General features: G+C 43.3%; 1 protein-coding gene across 1 annotated transcript in view; it reads right to left on the reverse strand.

Moving 5' to 3' along the window:
• Positions 1–42: 42 nt before the first annotated feature.
• RBFOX2 (RNA binding fox-1 homolog 2) overlaps positions 43–14,464 on the reverse strand; it is an 89,425-nt gene continuing 75,003 nt past the window's right edge. Inside the window, exons 10-14 of the mRNA XM_026862855.1 lie at positions 8,243–8,285; positions 5,849–5,925; positions 3,278–3,366; positions 2,250–2,322; positions 43–715 (exon numbers count right to left, since the gene is read on the reverse strand). Coding sequence (XP_026718656.1) covers positions 661–715; positions 2,250–2,322; positions 3,278–3,366; positions 5,849–5,925; positions 8,243–8,285 — 337 coding nt within the window. The 3' untranslated portion in view covers positions 43–660. The remainder of the gene's footprint in view (positions 716–2,249; positions 2,323–3,277; positions 3,367–5,848; positions 5,926–8,242; positions 8,286–14,464) is intronic.

Below are 14,464 nucleotides of genomic sequence, written 5' to 3' on the forward strand. Positions count from 1 at the left end.
GGGGGGGGGGGGAGGGGGGCAGGGAAGACTATCCTCATCAAAAACTCCTTACACTGCTGAAACTGTCACAAAACTGTGCGCATCAGATGGTTATAAAACCAAGGAAAGTCTCTGCATTTCCCACTATTTCCAAATGTAAATGACTACTTCCCACCAGCTTTTAGGTCCCAGCCACAGTGAAAGAGTGCTTCCTTCTGCAGAACAGGAACACGGCAGGTGGAGACTTCTCCCTCATGTCCTCCTGTCTCACAGGCACCAAGCACCAGACCCAGGGAAGTAACCCTGTCTGCGTGTTCTGATTAATTGCATGATAGCAGTTTCTAACAGATTTCCTTATCGCTGATCACCTTTTCCGTGATTGGTAGGATAAGCTATGCACCAACATATAGACATGGAAATGCATTATTTTTACCACAGTTAAAAAAAACCAAAACCAAAAAACAACAACAAAAAATATGCAATCTTTGGAACAAAAGAATTAAAGGCAGAAATTTAAAGGAAAAAAAATACATATTCAAAGAACATAGTGAGGTATAAAAAAGTATTTTCTCTTTTGTTTTTTTGTTTTTCCTCCTCGTCTTGCTATAGAGTTCCTCTACTAGTAAATATTGCAATAGCCAGGCCTCATGAACTGGGGGGGCTGTCTCACTTGCAGGGGGCTCACGTCACTTCAGTAGGGGGCGAATCGGCTGTAGCCACCTCGGTATAAACTCGCCTGTAGAAATTAAATGAGAGAAGTTGTTAGGAGAACTGTGAAAAAACTACTCAGGACTGCACCCAAATGCTCTCAGAAGGACTAACAGCCATGTCTGCACCCTGACCCACGACCATCAGCACCTCCAAGAAGCAAGAGAGGAGAACCTTGCCTGCAAAACCAGAGACATGGCTCAGGAGGACATGTCCTGGTTCAGCCAGGATAAAGTTTTCCCCAGCAGAGAGAGGTGGAAGGGATCTCCAGCCGGGTTATTCATACCATGCTGACGTCAGGTCCAGGGGCGGAGCCTTTTAACCTTTCGCTTCTGGTGTTGGTTTTTGCCATACACGCGGCGGGTTTGCTCCTTGATCACTGAGCGGTATTTTCTCTGTATATCTTTTGTCTTGTTCACTGTTATGGCTGTTTATTGTTGTTACCATTGATACTGTTGTTATTCAGATTGTTCTATCACTCTGTTGTATTAAATTTCTTGTTATTTTAGCCGGGGTCTGTGTTTAACTTCCAGCCCAACTGGTGTGGGTGGGGGAGGGGCAACAGCCACGTGCTCTCTCATCCCGGCGAGAATTAAACCTTGCACACATGTTCATGGCCCGCCAGCTAGAAGCGAAGTTTGGCAAGTGTCAGTTGAAGAGAGTTCAGTACCACAGAGTGTACTCATGAGTCCTAATCTCTGAGCCAGCTGCCTAGGCTATCTGTAGATAGCAGAGACCAGGACTTCTAGGATGCTCTTCATCTCACTTTAAGGTAAAGGTCTAAAATAGACACAGGACCTGGTATCCTAGAAGTACCTGTGTTTTCTTCCTCAATCCTTAAGAGAATTCACATGATGAGCTGAGGCTCAGAGGTGTCACACTGCAGATATCTATATTTAGGTGTCTTTTTCTCTGAATACATTTGTATTCCAGACTTTGCAACAACACAGATACTGTGCTGGCTAGCAGATGGGCGAGCATGTGTTTTCAGCAAGCTGCTCCACTCCCCTCCAATGCCAGCATACCTCATTGCTGTCCTTGTGTAACTACTGCTGGCAGGCAAGACACCACATCCTTCCACTAGCAGAAGCGGGAACCAAGTGGATCAGCTTTGTTGCAAGATGCCACAAGGACAGCTTATTCCCTTGTCTCCTAGAACTGATTTCTCAACATGCAACATGAGCCTTCAAAGTCAATGAAATGGGCAAGAAAGGGTGTCTTGCATCTCTAACTATTGCTGATTTTTGCTTTATATATCACCTTGATACAGTTCTACTGATTCACCAACAATGTGTTCTGGCTCCTGTAATTTCGGGTCATTCTTTTATCATCTTCTTTGTACTAGGTGATGTGCAAGACCAAATAATAACCGGTCTACAGCCTGGCTCCTTTCCTAGTACACACACACAAACACATGAATAACTTGGAACCCAGCACTGCAGCCAAGGACCTCCTCCCTCAACAAAGTTTTTCTGGCTGAAGTTTCATTACCTGATACCCAGCATACAGCTGTTCCTCATGCTGGAAACGAGAAACAGCACAAGAAAGAAAATCCCACTTACCACAGCGCCAACTCCGTAGCTAGCGGCAGGGGCAAGGGCATGGTAAGGATCTGCTGTGTACACCCTGCCATAACTGAAGAGAGGGAGAAAAGATATAGAAACAAACAAACAAAAAAAGACAGTCACTTCAGAGGGGCACTAAACAGCTGTCTGACCACAGCCAATGGAAGCAGCATACATTCTAAACATATGTATGCATACATGCACACACATGCACACAGGCAGCCCCTCTCTAAAAAGAACCTATGGACATGCTGCCATGCATTGTTATGAGATGGGCAAGAGAATGGCCTGCAAGGAGGAATATGGCAGAAGCCATAAGCTCAACCTGTAGGAAAGAGGTCAGCACCTTTGAAATGACAGCTGGTGCATCCCTTACCTCGCGTGATGCAATTTGGGAGGAGAGTGACTGCTGGTGCTAGTGCTACTGGCACGGCAACAGCTACTAAATGGAAAGCAGTAAGGGATCCTCCAGAATGAGAAGGGAGTATAAACCTGGTATCGCACGTGCTAGGATTAAAACACGGCCTGCCTCACTGCACAGGAGATGAAAAAAATCTTAAGGCAAGCACTCTGATGATAACAATCCTTTACATCTGCACATTAAAGCATCCTAGAGTACTGTACGAGCTGAGCAATTTTTACTTTATGGATGGGGGAAAAGAAATGCACCCAGCAATTAAACCACCTGCCCAGAGATACAGAGCAAGGAGCTAGCAAGACAATCCAGGTTTCGGACTCTGAGGCCGTAACCACACTGCCATCCTTTGTGCAGAGAATCACGAGGATAGGGAAGAGGATAGGGAAGAGGCCAGGGTCTGTGTCGACTCGCATACACTGGAGGGCAATACTGCCTGGGAGCAGAGACAAACCGTGCAAACCATCTTTTATGTTGGGGTTGTGCATGCATGTGTGCACGTGCAAGTGTAAGACAAAAAAACAGGGCAAAAAGTACTGTAATGGATCAATGCTCCTTAAATCCCTGAGCAGAGCAAGCTAGCCCCCATGGACACCTCCCCCTTACATACCCATCGCTGTAAGCTGCTGCAGCGGCTGCAGCGGCCGTGGCTGCTGTTGCAGTAGCAGGCTGTGCATATCTGTAGGCTGCGTATCCACCCTGCAGGAGAGAAGAGAACTGACTTTACAGATACCTGTCCATCCACGCAGAGCATAAAAAATAAAATGAAAGAAAAATGTCACACACATCACAAGGAGAGGAAGTGTTTCAAACTGCATCAGCTCCCATGTCATGCCTATTACAAGCATCACCTGTTATAAATCATGTATATTCCCTTCCTCAGAAGGGCCAGGGAGACTCTTCTATTACCCCATTTAGCAGAAGGAATAAACTAAAAGTAGGCCTGAGCATGGTTATATCCCTGCAGAAAATTAAATCATGGAGGAACTTAAAACCCAAAGACTGCTGCAATCTTTCGTGCAATGTAGTTTTTATGTCCCCTTCCTCTCACACTTGAGGACATCAGAAGTGGGCACTTTCTGTAGAAAGAGGACCTTTTTAAGAGAAGGGGACCAATTCAGAGAAATTCTTGATCTTCACCCCTCTCTCTTTTTAAGCCTGGAAAGCCCAAAGACTATAATTTCATTTGGTCCAGATGCATAAAGTATCGATAGCTAGAGAAGCCAAAAAGCAGTCAGGAAAAGATGTCAGAAAAGACAATTCCTGGTGGTCTCAGGGCTGGCAACAAGCAAACTGACAGTGATACCAGCCAGATTGTTCTCCCTCCATGTAAGAAGGAAATAGGTCATGGGAAATTATGCCAGAACAGTCTGTACTGCCCACACTACACACCTGTAGTAAAGGTCTTTAGAACGCTTACACTCATGAGAAGTAGTTACTAAAAACATACTTATAGCTGGGTAGGCAAAATGTGACTCCTGACCCAGAGGAAGACCTGTAAGTCTCCTCCAGAATTCCCACAAGGAGCTCTTGAGGCAGAGGAAGACCTGGCTCAGACAGGTGGCTCTGCAGACCCTGCAGTACTGAAGGACGGAGGCCAACCATTTTTGGGCCCAGGTGCAAAGGCTGCATGGCAGGCAGCACAGGGGGCTCTGAAGCCCAGGTTACATCTGTCTTTATTGTACTCTTCCAAGCATGTTTTTCTCAACTTGGGGGGGGAAGGGCAATGATAAATTATCCATTGCTTTAATTTACTAGGAACACAATGAACCAGAAACAACATCAGAAAATTCCAAATGGCTTCTGGCTTTCCCACCCCCTTGCCCCGCCATTAACATTTCAGAGTTTGAAGAACCAGCAGGCAGACTTATGTTTCTTGACCTCCAGCACAAGCTCAGCATACCTCTACCACTTCTTCCCTAAAAATCTTCTGCATACATGTAACTAAAAGTACAAAATCAGATCTACTACATGAGTGTATGTTTGCTCAGCAGCACTCAAGAGTTTTGGGTTAGTTATCTTTTAAATTAGAAGTAATGACTCCAAATTAATTTTGGGTGCTTTTGTGGGGCCTGCATTATCTCCACTAAGGCTAACACGCTATCCAAAACATGTCTGGGAGACCATTTCCTACTCCAGAGGAGAGGGACTTAGTCTCTTCAATCTAGTTAACAGAAAAAAAAGCAACATAAATCTACACCTCTGAAACATCCCCACATTGCCTGAAACAGATGTTACACATTGTTACAGTTTAGCCCTTTTAATCCCATCTAGAACTTTCAATTCCTGTGTTTCAGATGATGGTTTGGGGAGGTTTAGCTTGGCTTCGGCATGCTATCATTGCACCACCATTACTCCTGCTTCCAAAACATGACAGACGAGAGGAATGAGGTGCTGCCTTAATCAAATCAAACCTCCATTGACCTCACCAAATTAAGACAAAACTTTGTAACAACGTCACTGTGGTATTCCCTTAAATTTATGAGTTTCCTGAACTCTTGATGGGGTCTGTCACTTGGGCATGGCATACAAGGCATTTTTGCTTGGCCCTTAACCTCTGCGGGGCAGCCAGCTTCAGCACCTAGATTCCCACTCTGTCCCACACCTGTCAGCCACATTTCAGATCAGAAGCCATTTCAAATGTGCCTGGCACATACTCTAAACATGACAGCAAGATGCAGTTTGAAACCAAAAAGGGTTATCATGTAATTCTCTTTTAACCAATGTCTCTTGTAAAAGAAAACAAACCAAAACCAAACCAAAACCAAACCAAAAAAAAAAAAAAAAAAAAAAGAAAAGAAGGGTTGGAATCAGGTGTGGGAGGGGGAATGGCGTAACATTTATTAATCAAAATTAAAAACTAAGCATGCTGACATCTGGAGCTAGAACAACCAGCAAAGTCACCACGTTCAGACTCATATTGGCTAGTTCTATCCATCCCAGCATTCTCTTGGGACAGCAGTTCGCCCTAGGCTCTACCACAAGCTCAGTGAAGTACACAGCCTCAAGTACTAGAGCGTGCAGCCACAACAACCTGCTATTACGGAAACAGTCAGTCACCACTGGAGTTAACATTCCAACCTCAATGACTCCCGGCAGCCTCCCACCCTCGCCCCCCAAAATGGCTCCCACCCTAGCCCTGTCCCACACCACAATGTTAATAATTATAACAAGCAATAACCCATCTGTTATATCAGAGAAGGGAACAGAGACTCCACTGAGAGATTTAGAGCGGGATGTTAACATTTCTTCAGTCAACTGCACAACAAACAAAAAAAAAACAGGAGAAATAATTCATTGGAGAAATGAAGTTAAGAAATAGCTGACATGTGTATTGCTTTTTAACCATGCACTGATGCAAAATTGAAGTTACTATTAATTTAAGAGGTACACACGCACAGGCAGACCCACTCTGTTCAAAGTGATCTGCAAATTCTACTTGTGTGTACTTCAAATAAAACCAAAAATGGGGATTATAATGGCCATGGTACGTTCCTGTCATAGGAGCAATGAGTGTGGACAGCTGGGGGATTTCTGACACAGGGATGTACTTAGCATGACCAGCAGGTCCAAATACACCAAAACAGGGTGAAGAAAAGAAAAGGAAAGTTGCGACTACTATTCATTGTTTCGTAAATGCTTTCACCAAGCTCTGGGACCAGTATAGAAAAAAACTTTTTTACTGTGCAGGTTGCCTTAACCAGTTGATGCTCCTAATCTCCATAACCCAGGACACCCCTATAATTCTATCAATGTGTCTAAAGCCCTGCTCAGTTTGTCCAATGCACCAGTTATTTTCTCCTGCTATTCCTGTTCCCACACAGCTTTAACTGGTATGCAGACCTCACCTGTCACCTCGGCTACATGGTCCTACCAACCCTAGTGACTTCTGATGCTACTCACTTCAGGTACTCTAGTAAATATAAACTATAACAGAGTAGAGCATGTTCAACAAACATGAACAATTGTGTTTCCCAATAAAAGAAGTAATAAAAAAAGGCCCTGGCTAGCTGCATCACACTTCTCCAGTGCCACAGCCAATCTGCAACAGAAGACAACACTGAGTGGCATAGTCCCTGAAACCCAGGACAGCCATGCAAACTCTCACTCCATCTATTTAAGTGAAGTGATTCTACAGGGACAGGTTTACCCATCTAGGTTCCGTTTTTAAGATCTTTAGTCTCACCTCAAAAGAAATGAGTGTGGCTGAGGTTCTTGTGACGATGTTAAGTCAGAGACATTTCTATCAAAGGGACAGTTTAAACACTGCCTCAACAAGGAAATAGGGAAACTAAGAAAAATGCTTATGCATTTTTACTAGGCAGTAATAACCAAAAGGACTGTCTGTACCAAGATTGGTCCTTTCTGGCACAGTCTTTTGGACTATCTGGGGAGCATACGAGAGAGACAAACACAACCCTAAATATTGCTTATCTTAATTCAAGCTCTCTTTCTGTGAATATCCCGCCAGTGTTGCTGCAGCTGTGCTAAACCCCTTTCCCCATGTGAATGTGTAGCACTTGAGCCTGTAGATCTCAACTGTCAAACAACAGTATTTGCTCAGGTATTCATAAAAGACTGAATTTAAAATGACTCTTCTGTGATGTTATTGTCCTTGGCTCATCAATGAAGCAAGAAAGTTATTTCTTTAAAATGCTTTCTTTACCATTAAATTATAGCTTTTTCAATATCGTAATGTATTCTCCAAAATAACATAAACATGGCAAAACAACATATACAAGAAGCTGCAATCCCAACTAAAGCAGCATTCCAATTACTGAACATGTTAACATAGATAAATGATCACTTTAAGACTACACAGTTCAGCTCAAAATAAGTCCATCTTCTCTTCCACTCTTCAGGTCCATATTAGGTGATCAATCCAATGAGAACATGAGGAAATCCAAAACCCCTTCTCTTTTTCCCTTGCTGCCTTGGATTGGCACACAAAGTGTGTTGCAGCCCCTCTTTACTCCGAAGAGCCTTTATGCCACTAAAACACGAGCGTTCCCATGCCCCTGGAGAAACGTGCAACTCATGGTACCAGTCAGATACATTTGACCACATGCAAGGTTTAGGCAGTGAGCACAATTTTAGGATGTTTTATTTGTCGTATCTCAAATATGTCTTCTCCACCTTCAAACTGCACTATAACAGAAGTTAAGAAGCAGAAAGGGCTAGAACCGTTTCCAGTATTTCTGTATTAGAAGGGTGGCATATGTGCACCAGGAATGAGCATGAATGAATTAAAAGAGATGACAGGACAACAGTGTCCATTGCAGCAGGTGCTTCTACATGGTAATGGGACAAGCATGACCTTGTTAACTCTTCCATTGAATTTACTTTTTTTTTTTTTTTTTTTTTTTTTTTTTTTAAATGAAATGCCACTTGATGTGAAATCTGGACACACGCCACCCTGCTACAGCAGGGGCTCGGATCACACGTGAGTCTGTGCTGCCCTAAAAAAAGCCTCTGTTCCCATCTCTAATGTGGTGCTGGAATGGTTAGTATAATTCAGTTTTTTCCACTGCAATCCACAATCTGATCGGTTGGCAGGTCACACTGGCACTCCTACCTGAGGTATTTTAGCGCTAATGATTGGTTCCTGTAAGACTATTCTATAACAGAACACAGGAAGAGCAGTTCAAAAAAACACAGCTGTGGAAAGAAACAATCATACAAACAGCCCACAGCGGGGCTCACCAGCCTTTTCTTTCCAGTGGATGCAAGCAAGCTTTTCACAGGCAGGAGTGGTCTTCGCACAGGTGGGTTTGTTTGGGTTTCCCCCCCGCCACCCAGATTGACCCCACTGTAGAAGAAAGATAACCTTTCTTATGATCCAAAATGTAGCCCTCTGCGTCCTGGGGCAGGTTGTTTTATGAATTCAGGTGTCTTGCCAGAGTGGGATGCATCCAACAAAAGATGGAATGCTTTCTTCACAGAAGAAGTGGCTAGCAGGATGGTTGCCCCAGGAAAGAAAAAAGGACTGAGGAAGAGGAGGAGGAGGAAAATGAGAAACCAATGCATAGCATTGATCAATGCAGAAAAAGCAGCCCAAACTTGGGACGCTTCCCCTTCATCTTGCCTGCCACTAACCACTCCTTGCCAGCTCAGCTTCCCACCCTTCCTTGACACAGCCCTACAGACTCAGAAGATGTAAGGGAACTGCAATTCAACTTTCCCCCCAGTCCTAATTGAAGTACCCTCTGCCATCCTTTCCACAATCTGGACAAGCCTTTCACAGCAACCTGAAGGATGGAAGCACGGCATGGAAAAGCACAACAAATCAGTAGGGCACAGTGGGATGTTATAATCATTCCAGCTGTGCCAAGCAAATTATTTGGAAAGACAACTTCATGTTTGGATTATGATCACTTTTTCCTGAGCTCCATTGGAGGGTTTTGGGCAGTGGTAACATAGGAAAAAGCACCATCATCTACTGGATGAGTCCCTTCTTCTCTCATCCTGCTGACAGTGAGACCATGGTCACCAAGAGCAACGTGCTCAGAAGTCTACCTAATGGTTCTAAGCTGTCTTGGGGGCTTGGTTTTGTGTTAGATGATGCTACTTCACTGTAGCACCAAGTGGTTAGGGGTATTCTTTATTACTAAAGTCCTCAAAACATGTTAAATAATCCTCTCCTACCCACCTGCAATAGAAGCTCTGAAGGAGCTTTCTCAAAAGGAATAGGGAGAAACCCTGGCTAGTCCTCCTTTCAGTACGACAGCCTCTTATATGCCAGACTCTGATGGAAGAGGCACAAAGCAATGCTCATTTGCTTCTTACTTGCTGTAGCAAAGCCAGTGGTCTGTAAAGCTGGTGTTTTAGGAATGAGGCGGGAAAACACAGAACACTCTGTAGTCCTTGACACAGTTTTATAAAGGAATACTTGACTAGGCAGATCAATTTTTAAAGGACTGCACACATGATAGTATATGTAAGAATGAAGAAATGCACCCAATATCTCTATGCTCAGAGAGCACATCTTCCAACTGCTGTAACTGTGCTGGGAAAAGCACCTTTATAAGACTTGACCCTCCATATAAATGAACAAAATCTAAAAGCTAATTCCATCCATTATCTGGAGTCTAACCCCAGGGACCTCTTCACAAAGAAGCACCTTCAAAAGAGCAGGGATGTGAAATCCATACCGACAACTGTGCCAGTACTCAACTACGAAACTTCTCCACTCCAAAGAGCTATTAGCTGTAACACCACAAAAGAGAATTCTGCTAAAACTAGGCAGGCCACAAGTTGTGATGGCAGTAGTGGACGTGAACATTTTGGCTTTGAAAGCCATATTCCGACCATAGCTGCTCTGCAACAGTTCTCCATCAGAGAGAAAACCACTTTTCTCACTGGCCAGTCAGAATCCCTCCACCCACAACCCACCTACATATACACAGATGCCTGGAGATTTGCAATATAGACTGGCTGGGTACGACAAAGACAATGACAGGACAAAGTCTCTCATGGTATCAGAGCTAATTCCCAGACAAGAGAAGGCTGCTGACTCTTCTCACCGAACATCTCTACATATTTGCACTTTACAATTCCCCAAAGAGGCAAGAGAATCTAGCCTATTTAAGTATCATTTCTACCAGCAAAATGAGACGTCAGTTTTCACTCTAGCATCTCAGTCTCCATTTTTAATCAGTCCCAGTGTCTTCCCCAAAGGGATAATCTCCACATCCCAGTGGCACATGAGCATTTTTAAACATACAGCTCGCTCAGTTTAGTGTGGGCTGCACAAATCAAACCTGAAAGGGCCCCAAGAGGAAAGAGAAAGGGGAGGGCAGAGGGGGAGAAGGAAAGGGAAGGTCTGAGGCTAAACCAGTCCTGTTATTTTTATATCCAAATTATGTAAATGAGAGAAGTATTGAGAGAAATTTTAATTTGCTAATCATCTCTCGGGTTGATTAGTATCAGTATGCATGTGGGGGACAGGACACCCAGTAAACTGACCCTGGCAATGATCAGGAAACCCAAAGGCTTAGATCTTGCACCCAGGGGCAAGCGCAGTGACAGAGAAGCATGCTTGCATTCCTAAATATATAAATATATATATATCCACAAGGAAGAATAAAATTAAAGTAAATGATATTTTTAAAAAACCAAACCAACCAAACAAACCAAAAGAAAAAAAAAAAAAAAGGCTGGCTTGTCAGGGGTTGGGGACGAGAAGGCTCTGGTGTGTGTACTTACATAGAGGTCAGCACCGTAAAATCCGTCCTGGTAAACCACACTGCAGAAAATCCACACAAAAACAAAAAAAAACAAAAAACAAAAAACAAAAGAACAGAAAACACATTCCGGTTATTGAGGACGGCAGCATGCACATGCATTTTACACAGGCAGGTGATGTATGAATCCACAACCTGGGCTTTTGGCAGGAGCAAATCAGCAAGAGAATGTGTGTGCGCACACACGCTAGACGGCTCCAAGTCATCTTCCATGGCATGCAAAGGAGGAAGGGGTGGGCAAAGGGGGAGACAGTATGCAAAGGAGAGAGGGAGGGGAACCACCATCTTGTACAATAAAAGTAGACTCAAAAAGAGCTGATGTCCTGAAGAAAAGAAACAAGTGTTTAGGAACCTCCACTCTGGATATTCTCCTGGAATTATTTTAGTTACCCCCTAAACACATGGAAACATTGGCTTCATGAAGTGGGTTTGTGAAATCGAGGAGCCCCTCAGAAGGCACCCCACAGGGGCTGGAGTCACCTATGTCAGAAGGACATTTCAGAAAGTTATGTATGATTACATATTTTGAGCTTCACAGGGCTGCATGACTGTTTCTGACATCCATACATCACCTGCTTTTACTCTGCACATTAGACATGCGATAAGATTTGGCTGATCACACAAGCATGCAAAGTATTATTATTCAGCATCTTAAAGAACCAATGCAACACCTCGGGAAAACAAGTCAATCAACTCTGATCAAAGTAAACACAGAGAAATGTAATTAAAAAGAAAAAACCAAAAATACCCACAATGCATTGCTTTCACAAGCAGAGATAATGAGCTAAAAAGGTTAGGTGACTGGTCCAAGGTCTGAGAATTGAGAGGTGAAGTGGGAGTCCCTGGTAGTAACGACCTATTCCGTAGCAGAGAGGAGCAACTGGAAGGATTTCCACGGGATGGCGCATTTTCTGCTTTAGGGCATAGTTTTCTTTCTCTCAGAACTTCAAGCAGGAAAACTGTTAAACCAGAACCTGGGGTTCCCAAAGAGCTGCTCTTACCAGAGTATTTGCTAGCGTAAAACTACGCAGCTCGCTTTGGGGACAGGGGTTGGGGAAGGATGAGGAAGGAAGAGAGGGGATGCCCCCACCCGTTTGAGTTCAGCGTGTGCTTCATACTGAGGAATTTCCTCCTGCTTTGTCCTCTGAATAGCTCCGCACAAACTCACTCAAAGCTTTAAAATGCATTAGACCCATCATCTCTGATGTTCATGGATCTGATGTGCATGACTTACCAGTAGCATTAAGGAAAAAGAATATATGGAACACTACTTTTCTTTTCATTATCAGTTTTTACTCATCAGATGGAATGTGACATGTTGCCAAGAGCCTGCCACCATGAGACACCCACCTAGTATAAAGCACGCACATACAAAAAAAGCCCAGCAGATCTTGCCAAAATTCTGCATGCTATTACTAAAAAATAAAATTAAAAAATAATTCTGTTGCAGTGTTAGCTACTGCTTGAATAATTTAGTCTTGCTGTCTTCCCCAGGAAAAGTACACTCCACTCCCAACAGACAAAGTTACTATGGTCTCCAAGAGCACTGGGAGCAAATATGTAGAGACCCTTGTTAGAGGAAGAGGGGAGCCACTTCAGCAGGGAGAAGCAGGCCATAAGATCATGTTTGTTGAAGCTAAATTTTTACAACCACATAACAAAGAATTTGGCTCCTGGGGCAGTGAACATTGCTGGGTTCTCTATCTAGGACCAGGAGTGTTTTGGCAGTGATATTCCACCTGCTCCTGCAGGAAAGGCAAACGCATGACAGAGGAAGTGACTGTTGGTCTATGAACAGGTTAGCAGTTTTAACAGTTACTCCGAGCACAATCAGTTGGATGAATATAAGCATTACCACATTGGATCAGGCCACTATTACTGTAACTTAGAATCCTGTCATCAAGAGATGATAGTATCAGCTCTCCAGAGAAAACTGCAAGGAACACTAGAAACAGGAAAGGCTAAGAATTCCTGGATCCAAACAACCAAGCACACGTGCATCCTCCATCTCTCCTTCATTTAGGACCTGACTAACAACAACTGTCAGGGCTGAAATTTAGAAGGATTATTTATATGCTAGAATATACATATTTATGATTCTTAATGCTAGCAAAACCTGAGAGAATTCATTTGAGAACCACAGAGACCATTCTGGTTATGTAGACTGACCAGAAGCATAAAGCAGCCCGGCAGCCCATCAAATCTCAGTGGCATCTACAAAAATCCCACTAGATGAGCTAAAACATCTGAATCAAAAAGAAATATGCTGGTTTTGTAAAGTACCCATCGTATCATTTAGGTGTACTGACAGTCGACTGTGTTGTAAAAGGAATCAAAAACCCACTCCAAACCCACAAAGCTCCCTACAGCCTTACATCTAGTCTGATTTTTATCTACTTCTGCTTCGAGTCATTGAACTCTCTCTATATTTACAATCCTAGACTAAATTATTCTTTACTATGGCAAGTCTGCTCTTCATACAGGTACTTAATGGCCATGAACAAGTCAATGCCTAAGCTATAGCTTGAGAAATAAAATTGATCAAGCTTACTTAGTTTTGAGAATTTTTCAGCAGGCAAGGTTTTTCAGCCTTAGTTCTTATAGCTTTTGGTCTGAAGTGTAATTTGTCAGCATTCTTGTTTAGAAAGCATGGCTGCTTTCAGAGCAATATTCCAGTACAGGTTTTACTCATGCTACATATCAGAGGTTATAATGTCTCTTCACTATTACTGAATGCCACTTTGGTTATAAATTGAAGGTTGCATTTGTATTCTGAGGTCAGGCTCAGGTGACTATCTGACATCCTCTCCAATGGTCTGAGCAATTGCTTTCTAAGGTATGAATAGCCTTCCCTGGATAAACATTCATGTCCATACGTAAGTAAGTACATTTTAGGTTGAGTTCTTGAAATAATGTTAAAACTATTAAGAATGACATGATTTCTTGCACCTTCCTCTGGAGTATCTAGCACTAGACACTGTCAAAACTTACTCTAACCTGAATGGCCCCCAGGTCTGATCCAGTATGGCAATTCCACTGACCTTTTATTACTCTGCATTCTGTATTTTTTAAATTCTGCTAAGCTCTCCAATGCAGTGATACCATTGTTTTGTAACTTAAACACCACTGAGGTTTGTGAAAACCAACTCCTTCTACCAGGTTTGAGTTAACCCGCAGCTTGCTTTACTGTCCTCCTCCACATTACGCACTATATCCTGACCACTAATGTGTTGCTGTTTGACCGTACAGTGTCATCTTTCCACTGGCCAGGAAGAGAGCAACTGATGCAGGGTAAGGCGTCAGGAATGTGTGCTGGCCTGTGACTCCATGGAAGTCAACTGTTCCACATGGAGCAGTGGCTGTCCTACAGGTTACTGCAACATGAAACTGAACAGCACATTTTTTATTATTCCACAAGGAATCAGATTCCCACTACAAAATATCCTGTAGAGATTCAAACTGATGACAATAACCACCTGAATTAGTTAATTACATCCTGGTGCTTGGGACTAGGGACAGTTCTGGGCTATCTGTGAACCTGACTGTTTACTGGA

This window comes from Athene cunicularia (genome assembly GCF_003259725.1).
Source record: "Athene cunicularia isolate RWA chromosome 1 unlocalized genomic scaffold, athCun1 chr1_part2, whole genome shotgun sequence".
In the NCBI taxonomy this organism is placed as follows: domain Eukaryota; kingdom Metazoa; phylum Chordata; class Aves; order Strigiformes; family Strigidae; genus Athene; species Athene cunicularia.